The sequence below is a fragment of the Pseudochaenichthys georgianus genome, chromosome 11, assembly GCF_902827115.2.
Source record: "Pseudochaenichthys georgianus chromosome 11, fPseGeo1.2, whole genome shotgun sequence".
NCBI classification, from domain to species: Eukaryota; Metazoa; Chordata; class Actinopteri; order Perciformes; family Channichthyidae; genus Pseudochaenichthys; species Pseudochaenichthys georgianus.
Genome location: NC_047513.1, coordinates 29,873,160 through 29,898,709, shown reverse-complemented (window position 1 = coordinate 29,898,709; position 25,550 = coordinate 29,873,160). Strand labels below are relative to the sequence as shown.

Below are 25,550 nucleotides of genomic sequence, written 5' to 3'. Positions count from 1 at the left end.
CCGGAGAATCGGAGCAGCGGGAGCGGTATTGCAGTCGCTTTACCGCACCGTTGTGACGAAAAGGGAGCTGAGCCGGAAGGCAAAGCTCTCTGTCTACCGGGCCATTTTCATCCCTACCCTCACCTATGGTCATGAAGGATGGGTCATGACCGAAAGAACGAGATCGCGGATACAAGCGGCCGAGATGGGTTTCCTCCGCCGGGTGGCTGGTGTCTCCCTTAGAGATAAGGTGAGAAGTTCGGTCATCAGGGAGGGACTCGGAGTTGAGCCGCTCCTCCTTCGCGTCGAAAGAAGCCAGTTGAGGTGGTTCGGGCACCTAGTTAGGATGCCACCTGGGCGCCTCCCTAGGGAGGTGTTCCAGGGCACGTCCAGCTGGGAAGAGACCAAGGGGTAGACCTAGGACCAGGTGGAGGGATTATATCTCTTCGCTGGCCTGGGAGCGCCTTGGGACCCCCCAGTCAGAGCTGGTTGATGTCGCCAGGGAAAAGAAAGTTTGGGGCTCTCTGCTGGAACTGCTACCCCCGCGACCCGACCACGGATAAGCGGGAGAAGATGGATGGATGGATGGATGGATAAATGTAAACTCATTGTGCCTGACTCAATAAAAAAAAGTAAAAAAAAAAAAAAAAGGATTCTAACGGTAGTACAGATACTGCTTATCTATCCAATGTTTTAACGCTATGTTCATTTTGTAATTCATTAAGGGACAAACAAAACCAATTTGGGACAAAAATAAGATTGCTTTAAACGAGTATTGACAGCAAAAGAAACACACATGACTTGGTAATGTAATCGATATGGGACATCGGAGCAGTCGAAAACGTACTTTCGCCAGATGTTTGGACAGTTTGCTCGCGTTTCTGCCCTTACACAAAAACACTTATGGCAACAAGCATCGTCCACATCGAGTTTCGAAGTTCAACCACACGCTTCGTTCTCTGTGTTACTGGCGAGGATCTCTGTTTCTCCCGCAGACGAAGAGAGAGATCGTTCTTCTGGATTCGAAGGAGCGAAAATGCACCATAGACAAATTGTGTAATGATATTAAAAGTGAGAAAGGAAGTAGGTTCGATAGCATGTGTGACATAACATTTATGAGGCAATAATAAATATGAAATAGCTTTTATATATATTTTGTATTTCTCCAGTACCAATAACACAACCGATAACGTCGTAGCTTTTAAATGTTTGCCCCAGGGCCCGTTTAATACCGGGTTGTTGTGCCTATCTTGTTTCTGATATTTGCTCGCCTTTCAGTGAATGAAAGAAAGAAAGAAAGAGGTAGGGAAGGTTGGAAAACAGGTGATGAGAGGATGGATGTGCAGGAGAGAGGGAGGGAATGAGCAATGTCGTGATCAAGAGACGCCGGGACTCAGAGAGGGAGATGAATGGGGCTGAGAGCAGGACAATTGGACAGGAGGCGGGGAGTGAATGAAGATAGAGAATGGCTCCAGATATCAGGAGACAGAGATTGTGAGCTATGTGCAGGTAATAAACCAGGCAGAAATAGATAGATATCTCCAGAGAGGGAAAAGGAAAAGTGTGTGATTGTGGCGCATGGGGAAGAGGGTGAGGGATATAAGGGGATGTTTGTCAGCTCATAGAGGCTTACTGTGAACCCAGAAATGTTGAGTGACCCAATGTTTGTGTTAGGAATGTATAGTACGGGTCTCCAGCACATAGAAACTGTCCATTTCTGACATTTTCAGGATCAGAAATGGCAGTTTTAACCAGAGATTAACCATATGTGTACTCTCTGTGGGCTGATTTTGTAGTTTTAGGGGACTCTGGATCATTTGGATTGGACATATTTCTTATCTATTTTAAATAAATTGTCCCCAGTAGAAGTAATACTTGTGTTCTTGTCCTCTCTACTGTATATCCAATGGTCTCAACACTAGTCAAAATCCGCCCGAAATGGATTCAGCTTCCTCAATAACCCTCCAAAACAGTCCAAATCTGCCAAGCCATTTTGTAGCTATTGTCTGCATAAGCTTAATCATGCTAATTATCACAATTTATGCTAATTGTGCAATTTGCCAAACATATGCAAGTTGGCCTCCGGCAGTTTCTATGTGCTAAGGACCCGTACTATATATTTATATCATAAAAATGTGGGTTACTCATTTCCAGGTGCACAATCTGGCAACGAGACTAGAGAGGTTTGATTCTCCTAAAGATCTGGAAAAGGCGAAAAGAGAAGGCGGAAAAAAGCTGGAGAGAGTGTGAGTAATGACATGAGCAGGGGAGATTTGGACGAACATGCTGTACCGAGTCTAACTTGGCCGACTGAGATGATGTGTATCCCGGCTAAGCTCTCCTTTAGGCAGGCTTAGATCTCATCAACTCACTCCAGGTTGGCAGCGGCTTCAAATGCTTCTGGATTAACCAAACATCCGTCACTCAGACACTCAAACAGGGGTCTGGAGAGGCTTATCCAATACTCAACCCCCCATATTCTCCATTCTGCACCCCCACCCACAACCAGAGGTGGACGAAGTACTCCAATGCAGCCATTCTACGGTCCGAAAATACTCCGTTTCAAGTGAAAGTCCTGCATCCAAAATCGCACTTGAGAAAAAGTATTAACATTAAAAAATACTTGAAGTCCCAAAAGGAAAAGTATGCTATGCAAAAGGGGTATCACTTCACTGTTGGACTTGTGAAAGGTGGGGTTTATTGAATTCATGTATACAGTATAGGTAGTTTAACTTATACTATCATAATATTAACTATGGAGAATACAATAATTTTAAAAATAAGTATAACATTCAGTTTAAAGCCACATTTAAAAGGTGGGGCTTGAGTTTGCTCTGAATGGCATCAATTACTTTCCCTCGATCTTATTCCAGGTTTTATTGTTTCACTCTGGTGCCTCTCCAGATCTCCCCCCTCCCTCCCTTCCCTCCCCTGGCTGGATCTCAGACTCTCATATTTGGAGGCCCTTCAATCGATACAGGCTGTCTGTGATTGGGTTGATTCATTTCTGTAACCTTGGTGATGGTTTGATGTGGAGGCTGCACCCATGTCCATATTATGACTCAGTGTGGAGAGGCTAGTCGGGGGGGGAGGTATCGATTGGTCCTTCACTCTCCCTCGCCCTATTTGCTCTCCGTCTCTCTCTCTCTCTCTCTCCATCCGTCTTTTCTCTCGCTCACTGTGTGCGGCGCTGAAAGTTTCATCATTTGAAATGACTTCTGAAGAAATGATTATTTAGGCCCTGAATGTTCCTCGGGTGTTAATGATTATATATTCTTCCCTTCCGCTCAGTGCTGCAGAAAAAAGCTGTAACAATCTTTAAAAGTGGATATATGCAACCGAAATGTCCATATGCACCCCTTTACTTTCACCCATTTTCTTAAAAACGCCTTAAGTTAAGATATAAGATAGTACTTTATTGATCCCAATGTGGGACATGTTGTGTTGCAGCAGCAGAAAAAGACATGGCATTGTACAATACAAATTAAAAGAAATAAACAAGAAAGTAGAAAATACACATGTTGAATTTACAAATTAACAACAACAAAATATAAAGCAAGTTATTATATATCCATAAGTATGTGAGCCACCTGAAATTACAAATTGGTCGCCATTTATTCAAGATAAACAATGTTTTAACACAGAATTGTAACCACTTGATCAATTGTGGTGATTTTTGGTATTGGTATTTGACTATGGGGAAGTCAAATCACTAAAATGTATTTCTATTGTCTTATTTCTGTGTTTAATAGACATACAATTGACACAGTGTAACCCCACTGATACTAACCCACCCCACACACACTATGCATTACATTATTGCACATCGTGTTACTTCATGTTCATCTCTCTGAATATACTTTGCATTTATCTAGATATCCCTACCTCGCTTAAAATGTATCTTCATTATATAATTATTATATTTTTGACCTTTCCTTACGACTTATTTTCTTATGTTGTTTTCTGTTTCCACCATCAGACACCAAAGCAAAACACTTGAATGTGTAAACGTACCTGGCAATCAACCCGATTCTGATTCTAAATATTGAATTTAGGTTTGATACCGTCTGAAGACAATTAACCATTTCTTAGCGAAGAAAAACGCTTCTTACAGGCAACTTGTGGAGCTATAAACTATTCGATATTCACGTTTGTTGGATCCATCAGACACCAAATACCAATTCCTTGTGTGGGTAACCGCACCTCGCAATAAACACAATTCTGATTTGTTCTTGTTTCAGAATTCAATCAGACACAACCTCTCCCTGCACAGTCGCTTCATCCGGGTGCAGAACGAAGGCACGGGGAAGAGTTCGTGGTGGATGCTGAACCCAGAAGGCGGTAAAATGGGGAAAGGACCGAGAAGACGGGCGGCGTCTATCGACAACGGCCCCCGGTTTCTGAAGACGAAGGGCCGCGCGGGCCGTAAGAAGGGCGGCATCGGACTGGGACAAGGTAAAACTACATGCATCACATTAATGTACATCGTATCAACAATATCTTGTACTTCTCAATTCTTTCAATCTTGCAAATCGCTTTGGACATGTTGCACATTTCTGCTCCACACCTGCAAAGTTCTCCACTTTGAACATAGTATTTGTCATATTTGATTTTACGGTACTCAGTTTTTAAATATTTATATTTGGGTAAATATTATTTATATATATCAAATTTTTTTTACAATATTCTCTAAAATAGTTTTTATAATAGCATTATTTTTCGCTCCTACTTTTGCACTTAGCACCATTTACACCAAAGTTCCTTGTATGTGTAACCCTACTTGGTAATAGAAACCATCCTGATTCTGTTTCAAGGGGCTGGACCCACGATGCAAGGATCCCCGGAGCACGGCAGTCCGGCAGGGAAAGGCGGTGTGGGCATGGGGGGCGAGGAGTACGACACCTGGACGGACCTCCATTCCCGCACCTCGTCTTCTGCATCGACTCTGAGCGGCTGCCTGTCTCCGATCCTGGCCGAGGCAGAGGCGGACGAACCTGAGGAAGGTGGACTGACCTGTTCAGCCTCCCCTCGATTGTACCCCAGCCCAACAAGCACCCGATCTCCAGCTTTGGGCAACCGGGGGCCACTGCCCGAACGTGGAGTTACCCCAACTGACGGACCTGACGGGAGCTATCAGTCTGGACGAGAGCGGCTACCCCCCAGTCACAGCAAATCAAATGCAACGGATACCCATTTGCGCCCAAAGCAGAGGGCTCCTTCTGCGCGCCCATGTATGGACAAGCCTTCCATGGGAATGCTGCGGCACCACACCCCCATGGAGACCATCCAGGAGATCAAGCAGTCAACTTCCAGCGCCCGATGAGGGGCTACTCGGAGAACAACGCCCTGCAGAGTCTGTTGACCGGAGGGCCCTTCGTACTGCAGCAAAGACGCAGTGCTGGGCCGGGAAACTCACTCCCTGATGACGCCAGGGACCAACGGCGTGCACAATCAGAGTCGAAGCCACAATCACAGCCAGGAGCACGTTCTCAATCCCAGTCTACATAACGGCTCGGTCCATGACCAGAACACAACCCACCGTCAGAACCACAATCAGGCTCACAAACACCAAGCCAGTCTCGACTACAGCCACAAGCCGCACCCGGCACACGACTACGGTCCCAGTCACGAGCACGGACACAACAAAGTAAGCGATCACAACCCTCGATCCGGTCAGAGTCACATGCCACAACCCTCAGAATCCTATGCACCCGCAGGCCCTCTCCCACGGGTCAGCACAGACATCCTGCAGCCCTACAAGCCTCAAGACCTCCAGCCTCTACGCTCCCCGGCCACACCTCCCGACATCGCCATCTTTGCCGCCAAACCCCGCTGGAGTCATGGATGTTCCCCAGGACCCCCTGCCGCCTAGCATCCGCTCCTCACCCCCGTCACCAGCCTTACCCCGGAGCTCACCTTCAGGGTATGACCGACTCGTGGCACGGATACTACCATCAACCACCATCCTGGGTACCATCAGCACAACTCCCCACGCTAGGATGGCCGCAAACCTGGAGATGGAGAATGTCGCGAATAGTCTGGACTGTGACGTAGACTCCATCCTGCTCAATGACTTCATGGACTCGGCAGAGAGCATGGAGTCAACTTGACGGCTCTCTGTCCCAGGGCATTGGCATGGGGATGGGGATGAGTTTGGGGGCGTTTGCATGCCCTCCACCAGCACACAGCAACCCGAGCTGGGTGCCAGGGTGAACCCACGCCCGAGGGTTGTTTTTTGGATAGACACATGACCGGAAAGCCTGGATGCTGGCGGGCTGTACCCTTGGACTGTGATTTCTCTGAGACTGTAAAACAAATATGTCCTTTTGTTTCCCGGGGACTCTGTACACCCTTCCCTCCCACTCTGTTTATAACGTCTACATATTGAACCTGCCCCCAATGCACCCAGTCCTAAACCTTCCCATTTCTTGATTGCCTTTAGTTTTCGTTGTGTTTTTTTTAATGGTTTCCGCCCAATGTCCTCCGGCCTGCCTGTCCACTTTTATCGTTTGTCCGACCCAGTTGAGATTCAACCACGCCCACTTCCGCATTTCCGTAGCTCCGGGCGACTGCGTCACGGATGTATAAAGAGAACGTCCCCATGGTAACAATGCTGAAGTAATATCAACTTTACACTAGCTTGGGAAAAAACCAATATTGGTCGTTTAGCAGTCAGTGCCAGTGCAAGCCATGCTGAACATTTTTACCGCGGTTTTTAGGCAATATATTTTATCCTTTGAGAGTATTGGAAATGTACTCAAATTAGTATGTATCAAACAACAAAAAGACGAACTATTAGGCTACATTGTTTGTTAATTTTCTTAAATCCAGGGTCAATTGATATTAAACAGATCAACTCATATTTAATCAGCTATGCATAACTGTTGATGTCCTTCCATATCTGCTTCAGTGGGCGTGGTTATCTCGACTGGGTTTGAAAAACGATAGACGCTGCCTTTGTCCTAAGCTCTCAAGCACTTTACATCAATCCCTTTCTCCTGTACAGACGCAGTAACACAAAGACCGGGCAAAGTCACGTTGTGTGTTGGATTATGTTTAATGTATGCAATCCACTTTACGGTTATTATCTCCCACTACGACGGAGGGTGTTGTTTTTGACTCAAGTACACGATCAAACAGCTGCATAAATCTTTCAATGTGGAGGTGCTCTCAGATTAGGGGGTAAAGGCTTTGAGGTTTAGGGATAAAGAAAAAAGGAGATTCTTCTGAAGAAGAGGGAACTAAAGGGAAGATGCTTAGGAAGGGAGCTCCACGGACTTCTTCCAGAGGACAGTCAATACATCAACACAACATGCAACCATCAACACCGCTTGCAATGAACCACAACGCCCCTTCTTTAATCTCCAAAGTAATGCCAGAGTGATGCATCACTATTGCAAATCTAATGCGCTAGTTTGTGTTTTTCCAACCCTCCTCCCCCCTCCCCTCTTTCCCTCTTCAACTCCGGACACACCGGCTTAATGTGTTTTTGGCGAAAGTGATGATTAAAGTCACTCTGCACTAAATGGGGGAGGGATTGCAAAAGGGGGTTGGTGGAGGAGAGATTGATAGGAGAGGAGAAATGCAAATGTTCCCTCTGCGCCTCTTCCTCTCCATTTTGTGGATTTATGTAGCTTTCCCCGTAATGAAATAAGCAACGATCAGAGCCCCACTTACACCCTGAGCCGCTCTCTGATTGGCCGACTCCTCAGCTCCTTTAACGCTGACCCCCAGAAACAGCTTTCCGTCAGAACAGGATGTTGACGGAGCTGCCGTCCTCAGACCCCGGTCAACCTCGCCTAATGCGCTCACACCCAGGTTCAAAGCCCTGCTCGGTGCGTTTTCACTCCACGGCACCAGCAGATTACTATTTGGTGCTATCTCCTGTTCCCAGGCTCCCCTCCTATCGCACCGCCCCATCCTGGAGGTTACTCGGAGGGTAAACAAGAGTAATTAACCGCCAAACAAGACGGATGATTTATGCAAGTGTTTGTATTCGCTCATAGGTACAAAGTCATAATTCTTAATCCAAGAACAAGGAGGGCGATTTTGTTGAGAGGTGATGCCCGGCAACGAGGTAAAGCAGAAACAACTGAAACGTTTACTTTAATTAAATGTCAACAGATTGGAGCATTTTGACGCAAATGGTGTGGAAGAAATGGAGAGGACCCCCCCCCCCCCCTATAAAGAGCAACATAAATACATCCCTCATATCCAATTTCTGTAAAGAGAGTCTAGTCAAAGCAGCGTGATTTGAGTGGACAATGGGACGAAATTACCCGTTAGGAGTCGTGCTGAGGGGATGTGTGTGTGTGTGTGTGTGTGTGTGTGTGTGTGTGTGTGTGTGTGTGTGTGTGGTGTGTGTGTGTGTGTGTGTGGTGTGGTGGTGTGTTGGTGTGGTGTGTGTTGTGTGTGGGTGGTGTGTGTGTGTGTGTGGTGTGTGTGTGTGTGTGGTGTGTGTGTGGTGTGTGTGTGTGTGGTGTGTGTGTGTGTGTGTGCGTGTGTGTGGGGGGTGGGGGTTTATCCGTGAATGAGAACAGCGGGCAGGAGACTGATTTGGAGAAGCCACTTAAAGCTGAATTCCCCCTGTAAACATTTTGCGTAGAAACATATTACCTGCTGTTGTGGACGCTGTGATTTTCATAATACGCTGAAACAACAAAGAGCCGTCGCCTCTTGTCCAGTTAGCAGCCGAGCATGCTGCCAGAAAATAAGGTGTGTGGGCAGGGGGGGGGGGGGTGAAATGTAAACTGGCCCACTTAAACCCAGATTTGCATCTCCCGCTGTTGATGGGTTTCTTTAGGATTCTAACGGTAGGATACTGGACAAGCATTTTCAATCACCTTACTGAGGCCTTGGACGTGGTATTGACACCATGATGTGCAGAAACTGCCATTTTTGGAGTAATACCTGGCCACCGAATGTTGAAGAGGATAACTAAGGACAGTATAGCCTTTGCATCTCTTTTAGCACGAAGAAGTACTCCTAGAATGGAAATCTTCTATACCACCTAAAGCATCTCTATGGCTTAAAGATCTAATGTAGTACCTGAACTTGGAGAAGATTAAATATAACCTGAGGGGCTCCTCAAAACTATTTGAATCTGTCTGGGGCTCTATGATAGCCTACATAGCTGAACTTAAGACACTACATTAAGGAGAAAGAGGGGGAACTACGAATGTATGTTTTTTTTTCTTTCTTGTGTCTCTTTTTATATTAATTTTTTATTTATTTATTTTTATTTATTTGTTCTGTCTTTGTATACATGTATGTAGTAGGTAGGTAGGTAGGTAGGTAGGTAGGTAGGTAGGTAGGTACGTACGTACGTAGTGTATGTGCATGTGTACATGTGGGTATACATATGAGTTTATGGGTACAAGTATTACTGTTCCTATTCTTTATTCCCTTATCTATACATTTTCTTTTAATATTATCTTCTATATTACTTTACCTTGACCTATACAGGTATCTATCTTATTTATTTAGTTAGTTATTTATTTTACTAGCTAGGACCGGGAGGGAGGGGAAAGGGGAAAAATAAATAAAAATATTGACTGTATAAATGTAAATGAAGAACCAGCACCTTTACCGTGGTAGAGAGGTTTGTGTGCCCTGATGAACCTGGGGGCTGTGTTGTCTGGAACCTTGTGTTCCTGGTAGGGTCTCCCATGGCAAATTGGTCTCAGGCAAGGGGCCAGACTAAGATTGGTTCAAAAGACCTCATGAAAGGAAAAACAAGAAGTGAGGATACCCGGCCCGGAGGAAGGGTCCCCTTCTGGAGCCAGGCCCAGAAGGAGGACTCGTCGGCGAGCGTCTGGTGGCCGGGCTTGCCACGGAGCCCGGCCGGGCCCAGCCCGAAAAGGCAACGTGGGCAACACCTCCGCTTCTCTGTCCCGCGGGCCCACCACCTACGGGAAAACATCGATGGGGTTGGGTGGCGCTGCCAGACGGGTGGCAGTGAAAGCGGAGGGTCTCGACGGACCAGACCCGGGCGGCAGAAGCTGGCTTTGGGGACGTGGAACGTCACCCTCTCTGGGGGGGAAGGAGCCGGAGCTTGTGCGGGAGGTGGAGCGGTACCAGTTGGATCTGGTTGGGCTCACCTCTACGCACAGCGTCGGCTCTGGAACCTTACTTCTGGATAGGGGTTGGACTCTATTCTTCTCCGGAGTTGCTCAAGGGTGTGAGGCGCCGGGCGGGTGTGGGGATACTCACAAGTCCCCGGTTAGGTGCTTCGTTGTTGGAGTTTACCCCATTGGACGAGAGGGTCGCCTCCCTACGCCTGCGGGTTATGGGGGGGGAAAACTCTGACTGTTGTGTGTGCTTATGCACCCAACAGCAGTTCAGAGTATTCGGCCTTCTTGGAGACCCTGGAAAGAGTCCTGTATGGGGCTCCTGAAGGGGACTCCTTAGTCTTGCTGGGAGACTTCAACGCACATGTGGGCAATGATGGAGACACTTGGAGGGGCGTGATTGGGAGGAACGGCCCCCCTGATCTGAACCGGAGTGGTGGTTTGTTACTGGACTTCTGTGCTAGTCATGGATTGGCCATAACAAACACCATGTTCGAACATAAGGATGCTCATAAGTGTACGTGGTACCCAGAGCACCCTAGGCAGAAGGTCCATGATCGATTTCGTTATCGTATCATCGGACCTGAGGCCGTATGTTTTGGACACTCGGGTAAAGAGAGGGGCGGAGTTGTCAACTGATCACCATCTGGTGGTGAGTTGGGTCGAGTGGCGGGGGAAGCCTCTGGATAGACCTGGTAAGCCCAAACGTGTAGTTCGGGTGAACTGGGAACGTCTGGAGGAGGCCCAAGTTCAGGAGGCCTTCAACTCACACCTCCGGCGGAGCTTTTCGGGCATTCCTGTGGAAGTTGGGGACATTGAACCAGAGTGGTCGGTGTTCAAAGCCTCTATTGCCGAAGCCGCAGTGGGGAGCTGTGGTCTCAAGGTCTTAGGTGCCTCAAGGGGCGGTAACCCTCGAACCTCCTGGTGGACACCGGTGGTCAGGGAAGCCGTCCGACTGAAGAAGGAGGCCTTCAGGGATTTGTTATCCCGGGGGACTCCCGAAGCAGTTGCAAGGTACCGACAGGCCCGAAGGGCAGCAGCCTCATCCGTGGCCGAGGCAAAGCAGCGGGTGTGGGAGAAGTTCGGAGAAGACATGGAGAAGGACTTTCGGGCGGCACCAAAGTTGTTCTGGAAAACTGTCCGACACCTCAGGAGGGGGAAGCAGGGAACCATCCAAGCTGTGTACAGTAAGGCTGGGACGTTGTTGACCTCAACTGATGGAGTGTTGGGACGTTGGAAGGAACACTTTGAGGAACTCCTGACAACTCCGCCCTCTATGTTAGAGGCAGAGCTGGAGTATGACGGGGGATCAACGCCAATCTCCCGGGGGGAGGTCACTGAGGTCGTCAAACAACTCGACAGTGGCAAAGCCCCGGGGGTGGATGAGATCCGCCCGGAAATGCTGAAGGCTCTGGGTGTTGAGGGACTGTCATGGTTGACACGTCTCATCAACGTTGCGTGGAAGTCGGAAACGGTACCGAAGGAGTGGCAGACCGGGGTGGTGGTCCCCCTTTTCAAAAAGGGGGATCAGAGGGTGTGTGCCAATTACAGAGGCATCACACTACTCAGCCTCCCCGGGAAAGTTTACTCCAAGGTACTCGAAAGGAGGGTCAGGCCGATTGTCGAACCTCAGATTGAGGAGGAACAATGCGGATTCCGTCCTGGTCGTGGAACGACGGATCAGCTTTTTACTCTCGCAAGGATCCTGGAGGGGGCCTGGGAGTACGCTTATCCGGTCTACATGTGTTTTGTAGACTTGGAGAAGGCGTATGACCGGGTTCCCAGGGAGTTACTGTGGGAGGTGCTGCGGGAGTATGGGGTGAGGGGGTCTCTACTCAGGGCCATCCAATCTCTGTACTCCCAAAGCGAGAGCTGTGTCCGGGTCCTCGGCAGTAAGTCGGACCCATTTCCGTTGAGGGTTGGCCTCCGCCAGGGCTGCGCTTTGTCACCAATCCTGTTTGTAATATACATGGATCGGATTTCGAGGCGTAGTCGTGGGGGGGGGGGGGTCTGCAGTTCGGTGGACTAAGGATTGCACCACTGCTTTTTGCAGATGATGTGGTTCTGATGGCTTCATCGGTCTGCGACCTTCAGCACTCACTGGATTGGTTCGCAACCGAGTGTGAAGCGGCTGGGATGAGGATCAGCACCTCCAAATCTGAGGCCATGGTTCTCAGCAGGAAACCGATGGACTGTCCACTCCAAGTAGGGAATGAGTCCTTACCCCAAGTGAAGGAGTTCAAGTATCTCGGGGTCTTGTTCTCGAGTGAGGGATCAATGGAGCGTGAGATGGGCCGGAGAATCGGAGCAGCGGGAGCGGTATTGCAGTCGCTTTACCGCACCGTTGTGACGAAAAGGGAGCTGAGCCGGAAGGCAAAGCTCTCTGTCTACCGGGCCATTTTCGTCCCTACCCTCACCTATGGTCATGAAGGATGGGTCATGACCGAAAGAACGAGATCGCGGATACAAGCGGCCGAGATGGGTTTCCTCCGCCGGGTGGCTGGTGTCTCCCTTAGAGATAAGGTGAGAAGTTCGGTCATCAGGGAGGGACTCGGAGTTGAGCCGCTCCTCCTTCGCGTCGAAAGAAGCCAGTTGAGGTGGTTCGGGCACCTAGTTAGGATGCCACCTGGGCGCCTCCCTAGGGAGGTGTTCCAGGCACGTCCAGCTGGGAAGAGACCAAGGGGTAGACCTAGGACCAGGTGGAGGGATTATATCTCTTCGCTGGCCTGGGAGCGCCTTGGGACCCCCCAGTCAGAGCTGGTTGATGTCGCCAGGGAAAAGAAAGTTTGGGGCTCTCTGCTGGAACTGCTACCCCCGCGACCCGACCACGGATAAGCGGGAGAAGATGGATGGATGGATGGATGGATAAATGTAAACTCATTGTGCCTGACTCAATAAAAAAAAGTAAAAAAAAAAAAAAAAAAGGATTCTAACGGTAGTACAGATACTGCTTATCTATCCAATGTTTTAACGCTATGTTCATTTTGTAATTCATTAAGGGACAAACAAAACCAATTTGGGACAAAAATAAGATTGCTTTAAACGAGTATTGACAGCAAAAGAAACACACATGACTTGGTAATGTAATCGATATGGGACATCGGAGCAGTCGAAAACGTACTTTCGCCAGATGTTTGGACAGTTTGCTCGCGTTTCTGCCCTTACACAAAAACACTTATGGCAACAAGCATCGTCCACATCGAGTTTCGAAGTTCAACCACACGCTTCGTTCTCTGTGTTACTGGCGAGGATCTCTGTTTCTCCCGCAGACGAAGAGAGAGATCGTTCTTCTGGATTCGAAGGAGCGAAAATGCACCATAGACAAATTGTGTAATGATATTAAAAGTGAGAAAGGAAGTAGGTTCGATAGCATGTGTGACATAACATTTATGAGGCAATAATAAATATGAAATAGCTTTTATATATATTTTGTATTTCTCCAGTACCAATAACACAACCGATAACGTCGTAGCTTTTAAATGTTTGCCCCAGGGCCCGTTTAATACCGGGTTGTTGTGCCTATCTTGTTTCTGATATTTGCTCGCCTTTCAGTGAATGAAAGAAAGAAAGAAAGAGGTAGGGAAGGTTGGAAAACAGGTGATGAGAGGATGGATGTGCAGGAGAGAGGGAGGGAATGAGCAATGTCGTGATCAAGAGACGCCGGGACTCAGAGAGGGAGATGAATGGGGCTGAGAGCAGGACAATTGGACAGGAGGCGGGGAGTGAATGAAGATAGAGAATGGCTCCAGATATCAGGAGACAGAGATTGTGAGCTATGTGCAGGTAATAAACCAGGCAGAAATAGATAGATATCTCCAGAGAGGGAAAAGGAAAAGTGTGTGATTGTGGCGCATGGGGAAGAGGGTGAGGGATATAAGGGGATGTTTGTCAGCTCATAGAGGCTTACTGTGAACCCAGAAATGTTGAGTGACCCAATGTTTGTGTTAGGAATGTATAGTACGGGTCTCCAGCACATAGAAACTGTCCATTTCTGACATTTTCAGGATCAGAAATGGCAGTTTTAACCAGAGATTAACCATATGTGTACTCTCTGTGGGCTGATTTTGTAGTTTTAGGGGACTCTGGATCATTTGGATTGGACATATTTCTTATCTATTTTAAATAAATTGTCCCCAGTAGAAGTAATACTTGTGTTCTTGTCCTCTCTACTGTATATCCAATGGTCTCAACACTAGTCAAAATCCGCCCGAAATGGATTCAGCTTCCTCAATAACCCTCCAAAACAGTCCAAATCTGCCAAGCCATTTTGTAGCTATTATCTGCATAAGCTTAATCATGCTAATTATCACAATTTATGCTAATTGTGCAATTTGCCAAACATATGCAAGTTGGCCTCCGGCAGTTTCTATGTGCTAAGGACCCGTACTATATATTTATATCATAAAAATGTGGGTTACTCATTTCCAGGTGCACAATCTGGCAACGAGACTAGAGAGGTTTGATTCTCCTAAAGATCTGGAAAAGGCGAAAAGAGAAGGCGGAAAAAGCTGGAGAGAGTGTGAGTAATGACATGAGCAGGGGAGATTTGGACGAACATGCTGTACCGAGTCTAACTTGGCCGACTGAGATGATGTGTATCCCGGCTAAGCTCTCCTTTAGGCAGGCTTAGATCTCATCAACTCACTCCAGGTTGGCAGCGGCTTCAAATGCTTCTGGATTAACCAAACATCCGTCACTCAGACACTCAAACAGGGGTCTGGAGAGGCTTATCCAATACTCAACCCCCCATATTCTCCATTCTGCACCCCCACCCACAACCAGAGGTGGACGAAGTACTCCAATGCAGCCATTCTACGGTCCGAAAATACTCCGTTTCAAGTGAAAGTCCTGCATCCAAAATCGCACTTGAGAAAAAGTATTAACATTAAAAAATACTTGAAGTCCCAAAAGGAAAAGTATGCTATGCAAAAGGGGTATCACTTCACTGTTGGACTTGTGAAAGGTGGGGTTTATTGAATTCATGTATACAGTATAGGTAGTTTAACTTATACTATCATAATATTAACTATGGAGAATACAATAATTTTAAAAATAAGTATAACATTCAGTTTAAAGCCACATTTAAAAGGTGGGGCTTGAGTTTGCTCTGAATGGCATCAATTACTTTCCCTCGATCTTATTCCAGGTTTTATTGTTTCACTCTGGTGCCTCTCCAGATCTCCCCCCTCCCTCCCTTCCCTCCCCTGGCTGGATCTCAGACTCTCATATTTGGAGGCCCTTCAATCGATACAGGCTGTCTGTGATTGGGTTGATTCATTTCTGTAACCTTGGTGATGGTTTGATGTGGAGGCTGCACCCATGTCCATATTATGACTCAGTGTGGAGAGGCTAGTCGGGGGGGGAGGTATCGATTGGTCCTTCACTCTCCCTCGCCCTATTTGCTCTCCGTCTCCCTCTCTCTCTCTCTCCATCCGTCTTTTCTCTCGCTCACTGTGTGCGGCGCTGAAAGTTTCATCATTTGAAATGACTTCTGAAGAAATGATTATTTAGCCCTGAATGTTCCTCGGGTGTTAATGATTATATATTCTTCCCTTCCGCTCAGTGCTGCAGAAAAAAGCTGTAACAATCTTTTAAAAGTGGATATATGCACCGAAATGTCCATATGCACCCCTTTACTTTCACCCATTTTCTTAAAAACGCCTTAAGTTAAGATATAAGATAGTACTTTATTGATCCCAATGTGGGACATGTTGTGTTGCAGCAGCAGAAAAAGACATGGCATTGTACAATACAAATTAAAAGAAATAAACAAGAAAGTAGAAAATACACATGTTGAATTTACAAATTAACAACAACAAAATATAAAGCAAGTTATTATATATCCATAAGTATGTGAGCCACCTGAAATTACAAATTGGTCGCCATTTATTCAAGATAAACAATGTTTTAACACAGAATTGTAACCACTTGATCAATTGTGGTGATTTTTGGTATTGGTATTTGACTATGGGGAAGTCAAATCACTGAAATTAGGAAACTTGTATTTCTATTGTCTTATTTCTGTGTTTAATAGACATACAATTGACACAGTCTGACCCCACTGATACTAACCCACCCCACACACACTATGCATTACATTATTGCACATCATGTCAACAACATATTGTTCATTTTTGATTCTGTCAGTTAGTTCATCTCTCTGAATATACTTTGCATTTATCTAGATATCCCTACCTCGCTTAAAATGTATCTTCATTATATAATTATTATATTTTTGACCTTTCCTTACGACTTATTTTCTTATGTTGTTTCTGTTTCCACCATCAGACACCAAAGCAAAACACTTGAATGTGTAAACGTACCTGGCAATCAACCCGATTCTGATTCTAAAATATTGAATTTAGGTTTGATACCGTCTGAAGACAATTTAACCATTTCTTAGCGAAGAAAAACGCTTCTTACAGGCAACTTGTGGAGCTATAAACTATTCGATATTCACGTTTTGTTGGATCCATCAGACACCAAATACCAATTCCTTGTGTGGGTAACCGCACCTCGCAATAAACACAATTCTGATTTGTTCTTGTTTCAGAATTCAATCAGACACAACCTCTCCCTGCACAGTCGCTTCATCCGGGTGCAGAACGAAGGCACGGGGAAGAGTTCGTGGTGGATGCTGAACCCAGAAGGCGGTAAAATGGGGAAAGGACCGAGAAGACGGGCGGCGTCTATCGACAACGGCCCCCGGTTTCTGAAGACGAAGGGCCGCGCGGGCCGTAAGAAGGGCGGCATCGGACGGGGACAAGGTAAAACTACATGCATCACATTAATGTACATCGTATCAACAATATCTTGTACTTCTCAATTCTTTCAATCTTGCAAATCGCTTTGGACATGTTGCACATTTCTGCTCCACACCTGCAAAGTTCTCCACTTTGAACATAGTATTTGTCATATTTGATTTTACGGTACTCAGTTTTTTAAATATTTATATTTTGGGTAAATATTATTTATATATATCAAATTTTTTTTACAATATTCTCTAAAATAGTTTTTATAATAGCATTATTTTTCGCTCCTACTTTTGCACTTAGCACCATTTACACCAAAGTTCCTTGTATGTGTAACCCTACTTGGTAATAGAAACCATCCTGATTCTGTTTCAAGGGGCTGGACCCACGATGCAAGGATCCCCGGAGCACGGCAGTCCGGCAGGGAAAGGCGGTGTGGGCATGGGGGGCGAGGAGTACGACACCTGGACGGACCTCCATTCCCGCACCTCGTCTTCTGCATCGACTCTGAGCGGCTGCCTGTCTCCGATCCTGGCCGAGGCAGAGGCGGACGAACCTGAGGAAGGTGGACTGACCTGTTCAGCCTCCCCTCGATTGTACCCCAGCCCAACAAGCACCCGATCTCCAGCTTTGGGCACCGGGGGCCACTGCCCGAACGTGGAGTTACCCCAACTGACGGACCTGACGGGAGCTATCAGTCTGGACGAGAGCGGCTACCCCCAGTCACAGCAAATCAAATGCAACGGATACCCATTTGCGCCCAAAGCAGAGGGCTCCTTCTGCGCGCCCATGTATGGACAGCCTTCCATGGGAATGCTGCGGCACCACACCCCCATGGAGACCATCCAGGAGATCAAGCCAGTCAACTTCCAGCGCCCGATGAGGGGCTACTCGGAGAACAACGCCCTGCAGAGTCTGTTGACCGGAGGCCCTTCGTACTGCAGCAAAGACGCAGTGCTGGGCCGGGAAACTCACTCCCTGATGACGCCAGGGACCAACGGCGTGCACAATCAGAGTCGAAGCCACAATCACAGCCAGGAGCACGTTCTCAATCCCAGTCTACATAACGGCTCGGTCCATGACCAGAACACAACCCACCGTCAGAACCACAATCAGGCTCACAAACACCAAGCCAGTCTCGACTACAGCCACAAGCCGCACCCGGCACACGACTACGGTCCCAGTCACGAGCACGGACACAACAAAGTAAGCGATCACAACCCTCGATCCGGTCAGAGTCACATGCACAACCCTCAGAATCCTATGCACCCGCAGGCCCTCTCCCCACGGGTCAGCACAGACATCCTGCAGCCCTACAGCCTCAAGACCTCCAGCCTCTACGCTCCCCGGCCACACCTCCCGACATCGCCATCTTTGCCGCCAAACCCCGCTGGAGTCATGGATGTTCCCCAGGACCCCTGCCGCCTAGCATCCGCTCCTCACCCCCGTCACCAGCCTTACCCCGGAGCTCACCTTCAGGGTATGACCGACTCGTGGCACGGATACTACCATCACCACCATCCGGGGTACCATCAGCACAACTCCCACGCTAGGATGGCCGCAAACCTGGAGATGGAGAATGTCGCGAATAGTCTGGACTGTGACGTAGACTCCATCCTGCTCAATGACTTCATGGACTCGGCAGAGAGCATGGAGTTCAACTTTGACGGCTCTCTGTCCCAGGGCATGGGCATGGGGATGGGGATGAGTTTGGGGGCGTTTGCATGCCCTCCACCAGCACACAGCAACCCGAGCTGGGTGCCAGGGTGAACCCACGCCCGAGGGTTGTTTTTTGGATAGACACATGACCGGAAAGCCTGGATGCTGGCGGGCTGTACCCTTGGACTGTGATTTCTCTGAGACTGTAAAACAAAATATGTCCTTTTGTTTCCCGGGGACTCTGTACACCCTTCCCTCCCACTCTGTTTATAACGTCTACATATTGAACCTGCCCCCAATGCACCCAGTCCTAAAACCTTCCCATTTCTTGATTGCCTTTAGTTTTCGTTGTGTTTTTTTTAATGGTTTCCGCCCAATGTCCTCCGGCCTGCCTGTCCACTTTTATCGTTTGTCCGACCCAGTTGAGATTCAACCACGCCCACTTCCGCATTTCCGTAGCTCCGGGCGACTGCGTCACGGATGTATAAAGAGAACGTCCCCATGGTAACAATGCTGAAGTAATATCAACTTTACACTAGCTTGGGAAAAAACCAATATTGGTCGTTTAGCAGTCAGTGCCAGTGCAAGCCATGCTGAACATTTTTACCGCGGTTTTAGGCAATATATTTTATCCTTTGAGAGTATTGGAAATGTACTCAAATTAGTATGTATCAAACAACAAAAAGACGAACTATTAGGCTACATTGTTTGTTAATTTTCTTAAATCCAGGGTCAATTGATATTAACAGATCAACTCATATTTAATCAGCTATGCATAACTGTGATGTCCTTCCATATCTGCTTCAGTGGGCGTGGTTATCTCGACTGGGTTTGAAAAACGATAGACGCTGCCTGTCCTAAGCTCTCAAGCACTTTACATCAATCCCTTTCTCCGTACAGACGCAGTAACACAAAGACCGGGCAAAGTCACGTTGTGTGTTGGATTATGTTTAATGTATGCAATCCACTTTACGGTATTATCTCCCACTACGACGGAGGTGTTGTTTTTGACTCAAGTACACGATCAAACAGCTGCATAAATATCTTTCAATGTGGAGGTGCTCTCAGATTAGGGGGTAAAGGCTTTGAGGTTTAGGGATAAAGAAAAAAGGAGATTCTTCTGAAGAAGAGGGAACTAAAGGGAAGATGCTTAGGAAGGGAGCTCCACGGACTTCTTCCAGAGGACAGTCATACATCAACACAACATGCAACCATCAACACCGCTGCAATGAACCACAACGCCCCTTCTTTAATCTCCAAAGTAATGCCAGAGTGATGCATCACTATTGCAAATCTAATGCGCTAGTTTGTGTTTTTCCAACCCTCCTCCCCCCTCCCCTCTTTCCCTCTTCAACTCCGGACACACCGGCTTAATGTGTTTTTGGCGAAAGTGATGATTAAAGTCACTCTGCACTAAATGGGGGAGGGATTGCAAAAGGGGGTTGGTGGAGGAGAGATGATAGGAGAGGAGAAATGCAAATGTTCCCTCTGCGCCTCTTCCTCTCCATTTTGTGGATTTATGTAGCTTTCCCCGTAATGAAATAAGCAACGATCAGAGCCCACTGTACACCCTGAGCCGCTCTCTGATTGGCCGACTCCTCAGCTCCTTTAACGGCTGACCCCAGAACAGCTTTCCGTCAGAACAGGATGTTGACGGAGCTGCCGTCCTCAGACCCCGGTCAACCTCGCCTAATGCGCTCACACCCAGGTTCAAAGCCCTGCTCGGTGCGTTTTCACTCCACGGCACCAGCAGATTACTATTTGGTGCTATCTCCTGTTCCCAGGCTCCCCTCCTATCGCACCGCCCCATCCTGGAGGTTACTCGGAGGGTAAACAAGAGTAATTAACCGCCAAACAAGACGGATGATTTATGCAAGTGTTTGTATTCGCTCATAGGTACAAAGTCATAATTCTTAATCCAAGAACAAGGAGGGCGATTTTGTTGAGAGGTGATGCCCGGCAACGAGGTAAAGCAGAAACAACTGAAACGTTTACTTTAATTAAATGTCAACAGATTTCACTTAACTGTATGAGGTTAGTTGAAAGCATAATATTAGGTTGAAGTTAATATGTTCTATTATAAATAAATAAAGCTTTATTTATATAGCACTTTACATACAACACATGCGGCTCAAAGTGCTTTACGAAATGACACATTACAAGTTAGAAAAAAACGAGAAATTTCCCTCAGATTATTTGTTAAGAACTTTAAAAAAGGTACATGCAGCAAAATACAACATTCTAGTTATTGCTTTCAACTACTACAGTTATTTGAAATATGTTGATATAATACATTAAATTAAAGTCCGTTTTTTACGTGTGTCCTTCGAACGTCTTATGTTTTCGCCAACCCAGTTTAGATGTAACCACTTCCACGTGACAAAAGCATCCACGCAGCGTCAGAGCGTCGCCCTTGAAGCGGTACAGGAATAGGAATTTCTTCAATTTATTTTTGAAATGTTCCGACTGGGATACTCCCACCTTCCAGTATACAACTGGAACCCACCATTAGATACACTGAGTCTGAACGAGGGGGGGGGGGGAGTTTACATGCAGGACCTCTGAGGCTAGAGGGAGGTTTTCCAGCTCGGTAGCTTTCTGTAGAATTGGCTGTTTGAATCGGGCCAAAATGTCAAGTGCTACTCAGCCGGCTCCGACCAGAGAGCCACTTCTCCCTCCTGAACAAGGACAATGGCGGGTATTTCCATTCGCATTTCTTTTGCTTTTCTTCTTCCCTTTTCACGAGTTAAGATGGCCCATTGTTGTGAAACCCCACTGTAATTTGTTCTCTGGCCCTGTGTGCACTTGTGTGTCAAGCTTCTCGTTGGGTGTGCGAGTGTGTGTGATGTTCAAGAAATGATTTAAGGGAATATTGTTTGAGAAGTAACCCTGGTGTTTTCCACGCCTGGGTGAGAGCAGCATACATAATATATATACAGTTTATATTTATTGGTTATGGAGACGGGTCTTCGCAGGGCCGCTCACTGCTTTGTCTTCTCGAGGCAGGACGATATTTCACTTTGACCACATTTCATTCTGTACATAATCTATATTGAGAAAATTGTATTATAATTTTTTTGCAAATTTCTTTTCTAAAATGATGTATCTGCTCATCTGGTGACCGTAAAATAAAAAGAAATAAGAAAACATGTGCGTTTTTCTGAGTGTCTGTTATCACATGTGCATTAATGTCAGATCTTATCTCCTGTAGATTAAGTCTTAACGTTATAATCAATCCATCAAACTTTATTCATAAAACACTTTCATTACAGCCACAAGCTGTAGTGAAAAATAACAAAACATTAAGAATAAACTAAATAATACAAATAATAATAACAATACAAATATATATATATATATATATATATATCACTTTTGTGTCTCTCTTCTTTGAGTTTTTGGCGGGGATTATAATGAAATCTGCGATATGGAGTTACGAGGTTTCCCCACACACAGCAGTCATAGGAGCTCATAACATCAGTAGGAAAATACATCACAGGACACATCATTAGTGTGTGTGTGTGTGTGTGGGGGGGGGGGGTGCATCTGCATGTGTACATGAAAGTGTGTGTGTTGCTGTTTCTACAGAGAACAAGTGTACCATATGTGTGTATAAAGGGTGCGTGTGTGTGTGTGTGTGTGTGTGTGTGTGTGTGTGTGTGTGTGTGTGTGTGTGTGTGTGTGTGTGTGTGTGTGTGTGTGTGTGTGTGTGTGTGTGTGTGTGTGTGTGTGTGTTGTGTGTGTGTGTGTGTGTGTGTGTGTGTGTGTGTGTGTGTGTGTGTGTGTGTGTGTGTGTACAGGGTGCATGTGTTTTTCGGTGTATCCATGTCCCTGTGGATTTATCAAAGTGTGTATGATTGAGAGTTTAGCACACCACACCTCATTTTTGGGAGTGTGTGTGTGTGTGTGTGTGTGTGTGTGTGTGTGTGTGTGTGTGTGTGTGTGTGTGTGTGTGTGTGTGTGTGTGTGTGTGTGTGTGTGTGTGTGTGTGTGTGTGTGTGTGTGTGTGTGTGTGTGTGTGTGTGTGCCTCGTCTAGCGCCTGTGTGATGAGTCTCGTTAGCAACCCGATGCCATGCCACAGCTGTGTGTGTGTCCCAGCGGAGTCTTCCTCACTGAGGGACCGACTACATCTGCACCGCCATACTGTGCCTCACACACACACACACACACACACACACACACACACACACACACACACACACACACACACACACACACACACACACACACACACACACACACACACACACACACACACACACACACACAGATATATGGCTGTGTCCTCATCACCCCCTCACCTCTGCTGCTGTGTGGTGTGATCCTGCAGAGAGCAAGACAAAGTCAAACCAGGTAAGGAGTAATGGATTACACGATTACTTAATCAGGATATCAAAACTAGGTAACTGTGTTATTTTACAGTTGCATTAAAAACATTGTAAAAGTGGGGATGATTAGCAGGATAACAATGTTATAATACATAATAAAATCAAGAACAATACAAAGCTTCCATTTTAACATTGTGGCCTCAAGTTCAAAGAATCATTTCACAGGTTAATGATTTGTAAATGACAATAAGTTGTAGTTCAATACTTCAAAAAGGTCGTTGTTGTTTTTTTAAAGGACATATTCTGCTGATGTTCAGGTGTATATCAGTATTTAGTGTATCTACTTTAAAGAGTCCTCCCTGCTGATGTTCAGGTGTATATCAGTATTTAGTGTATCTACTTTAAAGAGTCCTCCCTGCTGATGTTCAGGTGTATATCAGTATTTAGTGTATCTACTTTAAAGAGTCCTCCCTGCTGATGTTCAGGTGTATATCTGTATGTAGTGTCTCTACTTTAAAGAGTCCTCTCCTGCTGATGTTCAGGTGTATATCAGTATGTAGTGTCTCTACTTTAAAGAGTCCTCTCCTGCTGATGTTCAGGTCTATATCAGTATGTAGTGTCTCTACTTTAAAGAGTCCTCTCCTGCTGATGTTCAGGTGTATATCAGTATGTAGTGTCTCTACTTTAAAGAGTCCTCTCCTGCTGATGTTCAGGTGTATATCAGTATGTAGTGTCTCTACTTTAAAGAGTCCTCTCCTCTGATGTTCAGGTGTATATCAGTATGTAGTGTCTCTACTTTAAAGAGTCCTCTCCTGCTGATGTTCAGGTGCATATCAGTATGTAGTGTCTCTACTTTAAAGAGTCCTCTCCTGCTGATGTTCAGGTGTATATCAGTATGTCGTGTCTCTACTTTAAAGAGTCCTCTCCTGCTGATGTTCAGGTGTATATCAGTATGTAGTGTCTCTACTTTAAAGAGTCCTCTCCTGCCGATGTTCAGGTGTATATCAGTATGTAGTGTCTCTACTTTAAAGAGTCCTCTCCTGCTGATGTTCAGGTGTATATCAGTATGTAGTGTCTCTACTTTAAAGAGTCCTCTCCTGCTGATGTTCAGGTGTATATCAGTATGTAGTGTCTCTACTTTAAAGAGTCCTCTCCTGCTGATGCTCAGGTGTATATCAGTATGTAGTGTCTCTACTTTAAAGAGTCCTCTCCTGCTGATGTTCAGGTGTATATCAGTATGTAGTGTCTCTACATGTCTTCATGCTTTAATGTTCAAAAAGCTCTTTATTTTTCTCATACTGCCTGTGCTGCAGCACCTCTTTTCACCCTCCGTCTGAAACCAGAGCCCAGTCTGCTCTGATTGGTTAACTGGCCGGCTCTGTTGTGATTGGTCAACCAGCTTAGTGATGTCCTGTCCCTTAGCCTATCACGTACAATGTGTTGGAGCGCCAATAGAAGCTGTATTGTGACAAAGTGATGTCACTATATTCTGGACGTAAACAAAAGAGTCCAATGGAGGCGTTTGAGGGCCTGACATGTAATGCAGTGTGAAGTTTTTTATATAGTCAGGTCTTCATAAATGCCAATAAAAGTCCTCGTGTCCCTTCAGTATATTAAGCCCCCCATTAAAATCGTAGCACTTTCCTTTTTTACACGGACAGATGATCTATTAAAGAGAGGGCGTTGCAAGAGGATTACGACAATTATCACATGTAAGTCCACACAGACGGCATACAGATGAGCAGCTGCGGACCGGAAGGGAATAACCGGACAAATGCAGTTTACACCAGCAGATCTCTGTCTAAAGCGTTTTGATAAAGCCTGATAAATTACATTATACAAAGAACTGGGACACCCGTTGATTAGCTCACCCGTGGCTTTGTTTCCTCAGCGAATTAATGAAATGAATGAATGGAAAGAAATTAGGAGATGTGTTCAGAAACACAGTTTAATTCCTCAGCAGTGATCTGCGAGGCAGGGTGGGGACTTTGAGGTATTTTTAGTCTCTATAACAGAATTATAGAGATTTGTCATTAATGTTTACAATATATTTTTTGTCGTAAGGATTCTTTATGTTATATTTTGTATACTTTTGATGAATAAAGTAACCCCCCCCTGCCTTCACCTGCAAATGTCCCTGGAATAGATGTTTACCAACCACAAAAACACTCAAAATGACTAAGATATACATATCAGCTCCAAAAAGAGACTTAGCGGTCCTACAGAAAGGAGCAAAACTACACAAAATGACCACAAAAAGTCTACAACGAGACATCAAAAGGATAAAAAAGAGATGCAACCAGCTGCAAAGACACAATCACAGTCTCATAATGACTACAAAGAGACGCAAAAGTACCACAAAATAACTACAAAGGAACATAAACCAAACGCAAGAAGACCCAAAAGAACTTACAAAGAGAAAGTAAAAACAAAACAAAACTCAAAATGACTACAAAGGGACACAAATCAACTACAATTAGACGAACAAAAAAAACTACAGACTAAAAAAGGACTACAAAGTGACTCAAAACAACTAAAAACGGACTACAGACCACAAAGGAGACACAAGACAACTACAGGACTCAGAAAGGACTGCAAAGAGACATAAAACACAAATCAGACAATAATACCCGAACACTTACAAAGGAACCAATGACGTCTAATTACCTAAGGCTGTTCCTCATGTGCACATTCCAACTAATTCATTTTTAATAGCTCCTGGAACCATTCTATCAATAAGTCTCTTCTGATTTAAAACCAC

At 46.0% G+C, this 25,550-nt stretch overlaps 1 protein-coding gene and 1 pseudogene across 1 annotated transcript; both read left to right on the top strand.

Annotated features, from left to right (window-relative positions):
• Nucleotides 1–6,239, top strand: part of LOC117454711 (forkhead box protein O6-like) — a 63,275-nt pseudogene extending 57,036 nt beyond the window's left edge.
• Nucleotides 6,240–13,775: 7,536 nt separating this feature from the next.
• LOC139434812 (forkhead box protein O3-like) lies at nt 13,776–21,574 on the top strand. The gene is made up of 4 exons (XM_071204765.1): nt 13,776–13,832; nt 14,478–14,568; nt 16,529–16,816; nt 17,178–21,574. Exons 1-4 carry the CDS (start codon nt 13,776–13,778, stop codon nt 18,569–18,571), a joined length of 1,830 nt encoding a protein of 609 aa, XP_071060866.1. The 3' UTR covers nt 18,572–21,574.
• Nucleotides 21,575–25,550: the final 3,976 nt, after the last annotated feature.

Coding starts and splice junctions, on each gene's coding strand:
- LOC139434812 (XM_071204765.1), top strand. CDS start 13,776: ATGAAGATAGAGAATGGCTCCAGATATCAGGAGACAGAGATTGTGAGC. Junction 13,833..14,477: donor AGATTGTGAGCTATGTGCAG/GTAATAAACCAG, acceptor ACTCATTTCCAG/GTGCACAATCTGGCAACGAG. Junction 16,817..17,177: donor CGGCATCGGACGGGGACAAG/GTAAAACTACAT, acceptor TTCTGTTTCAAG/GGGCTGGACCCACGATGCAA.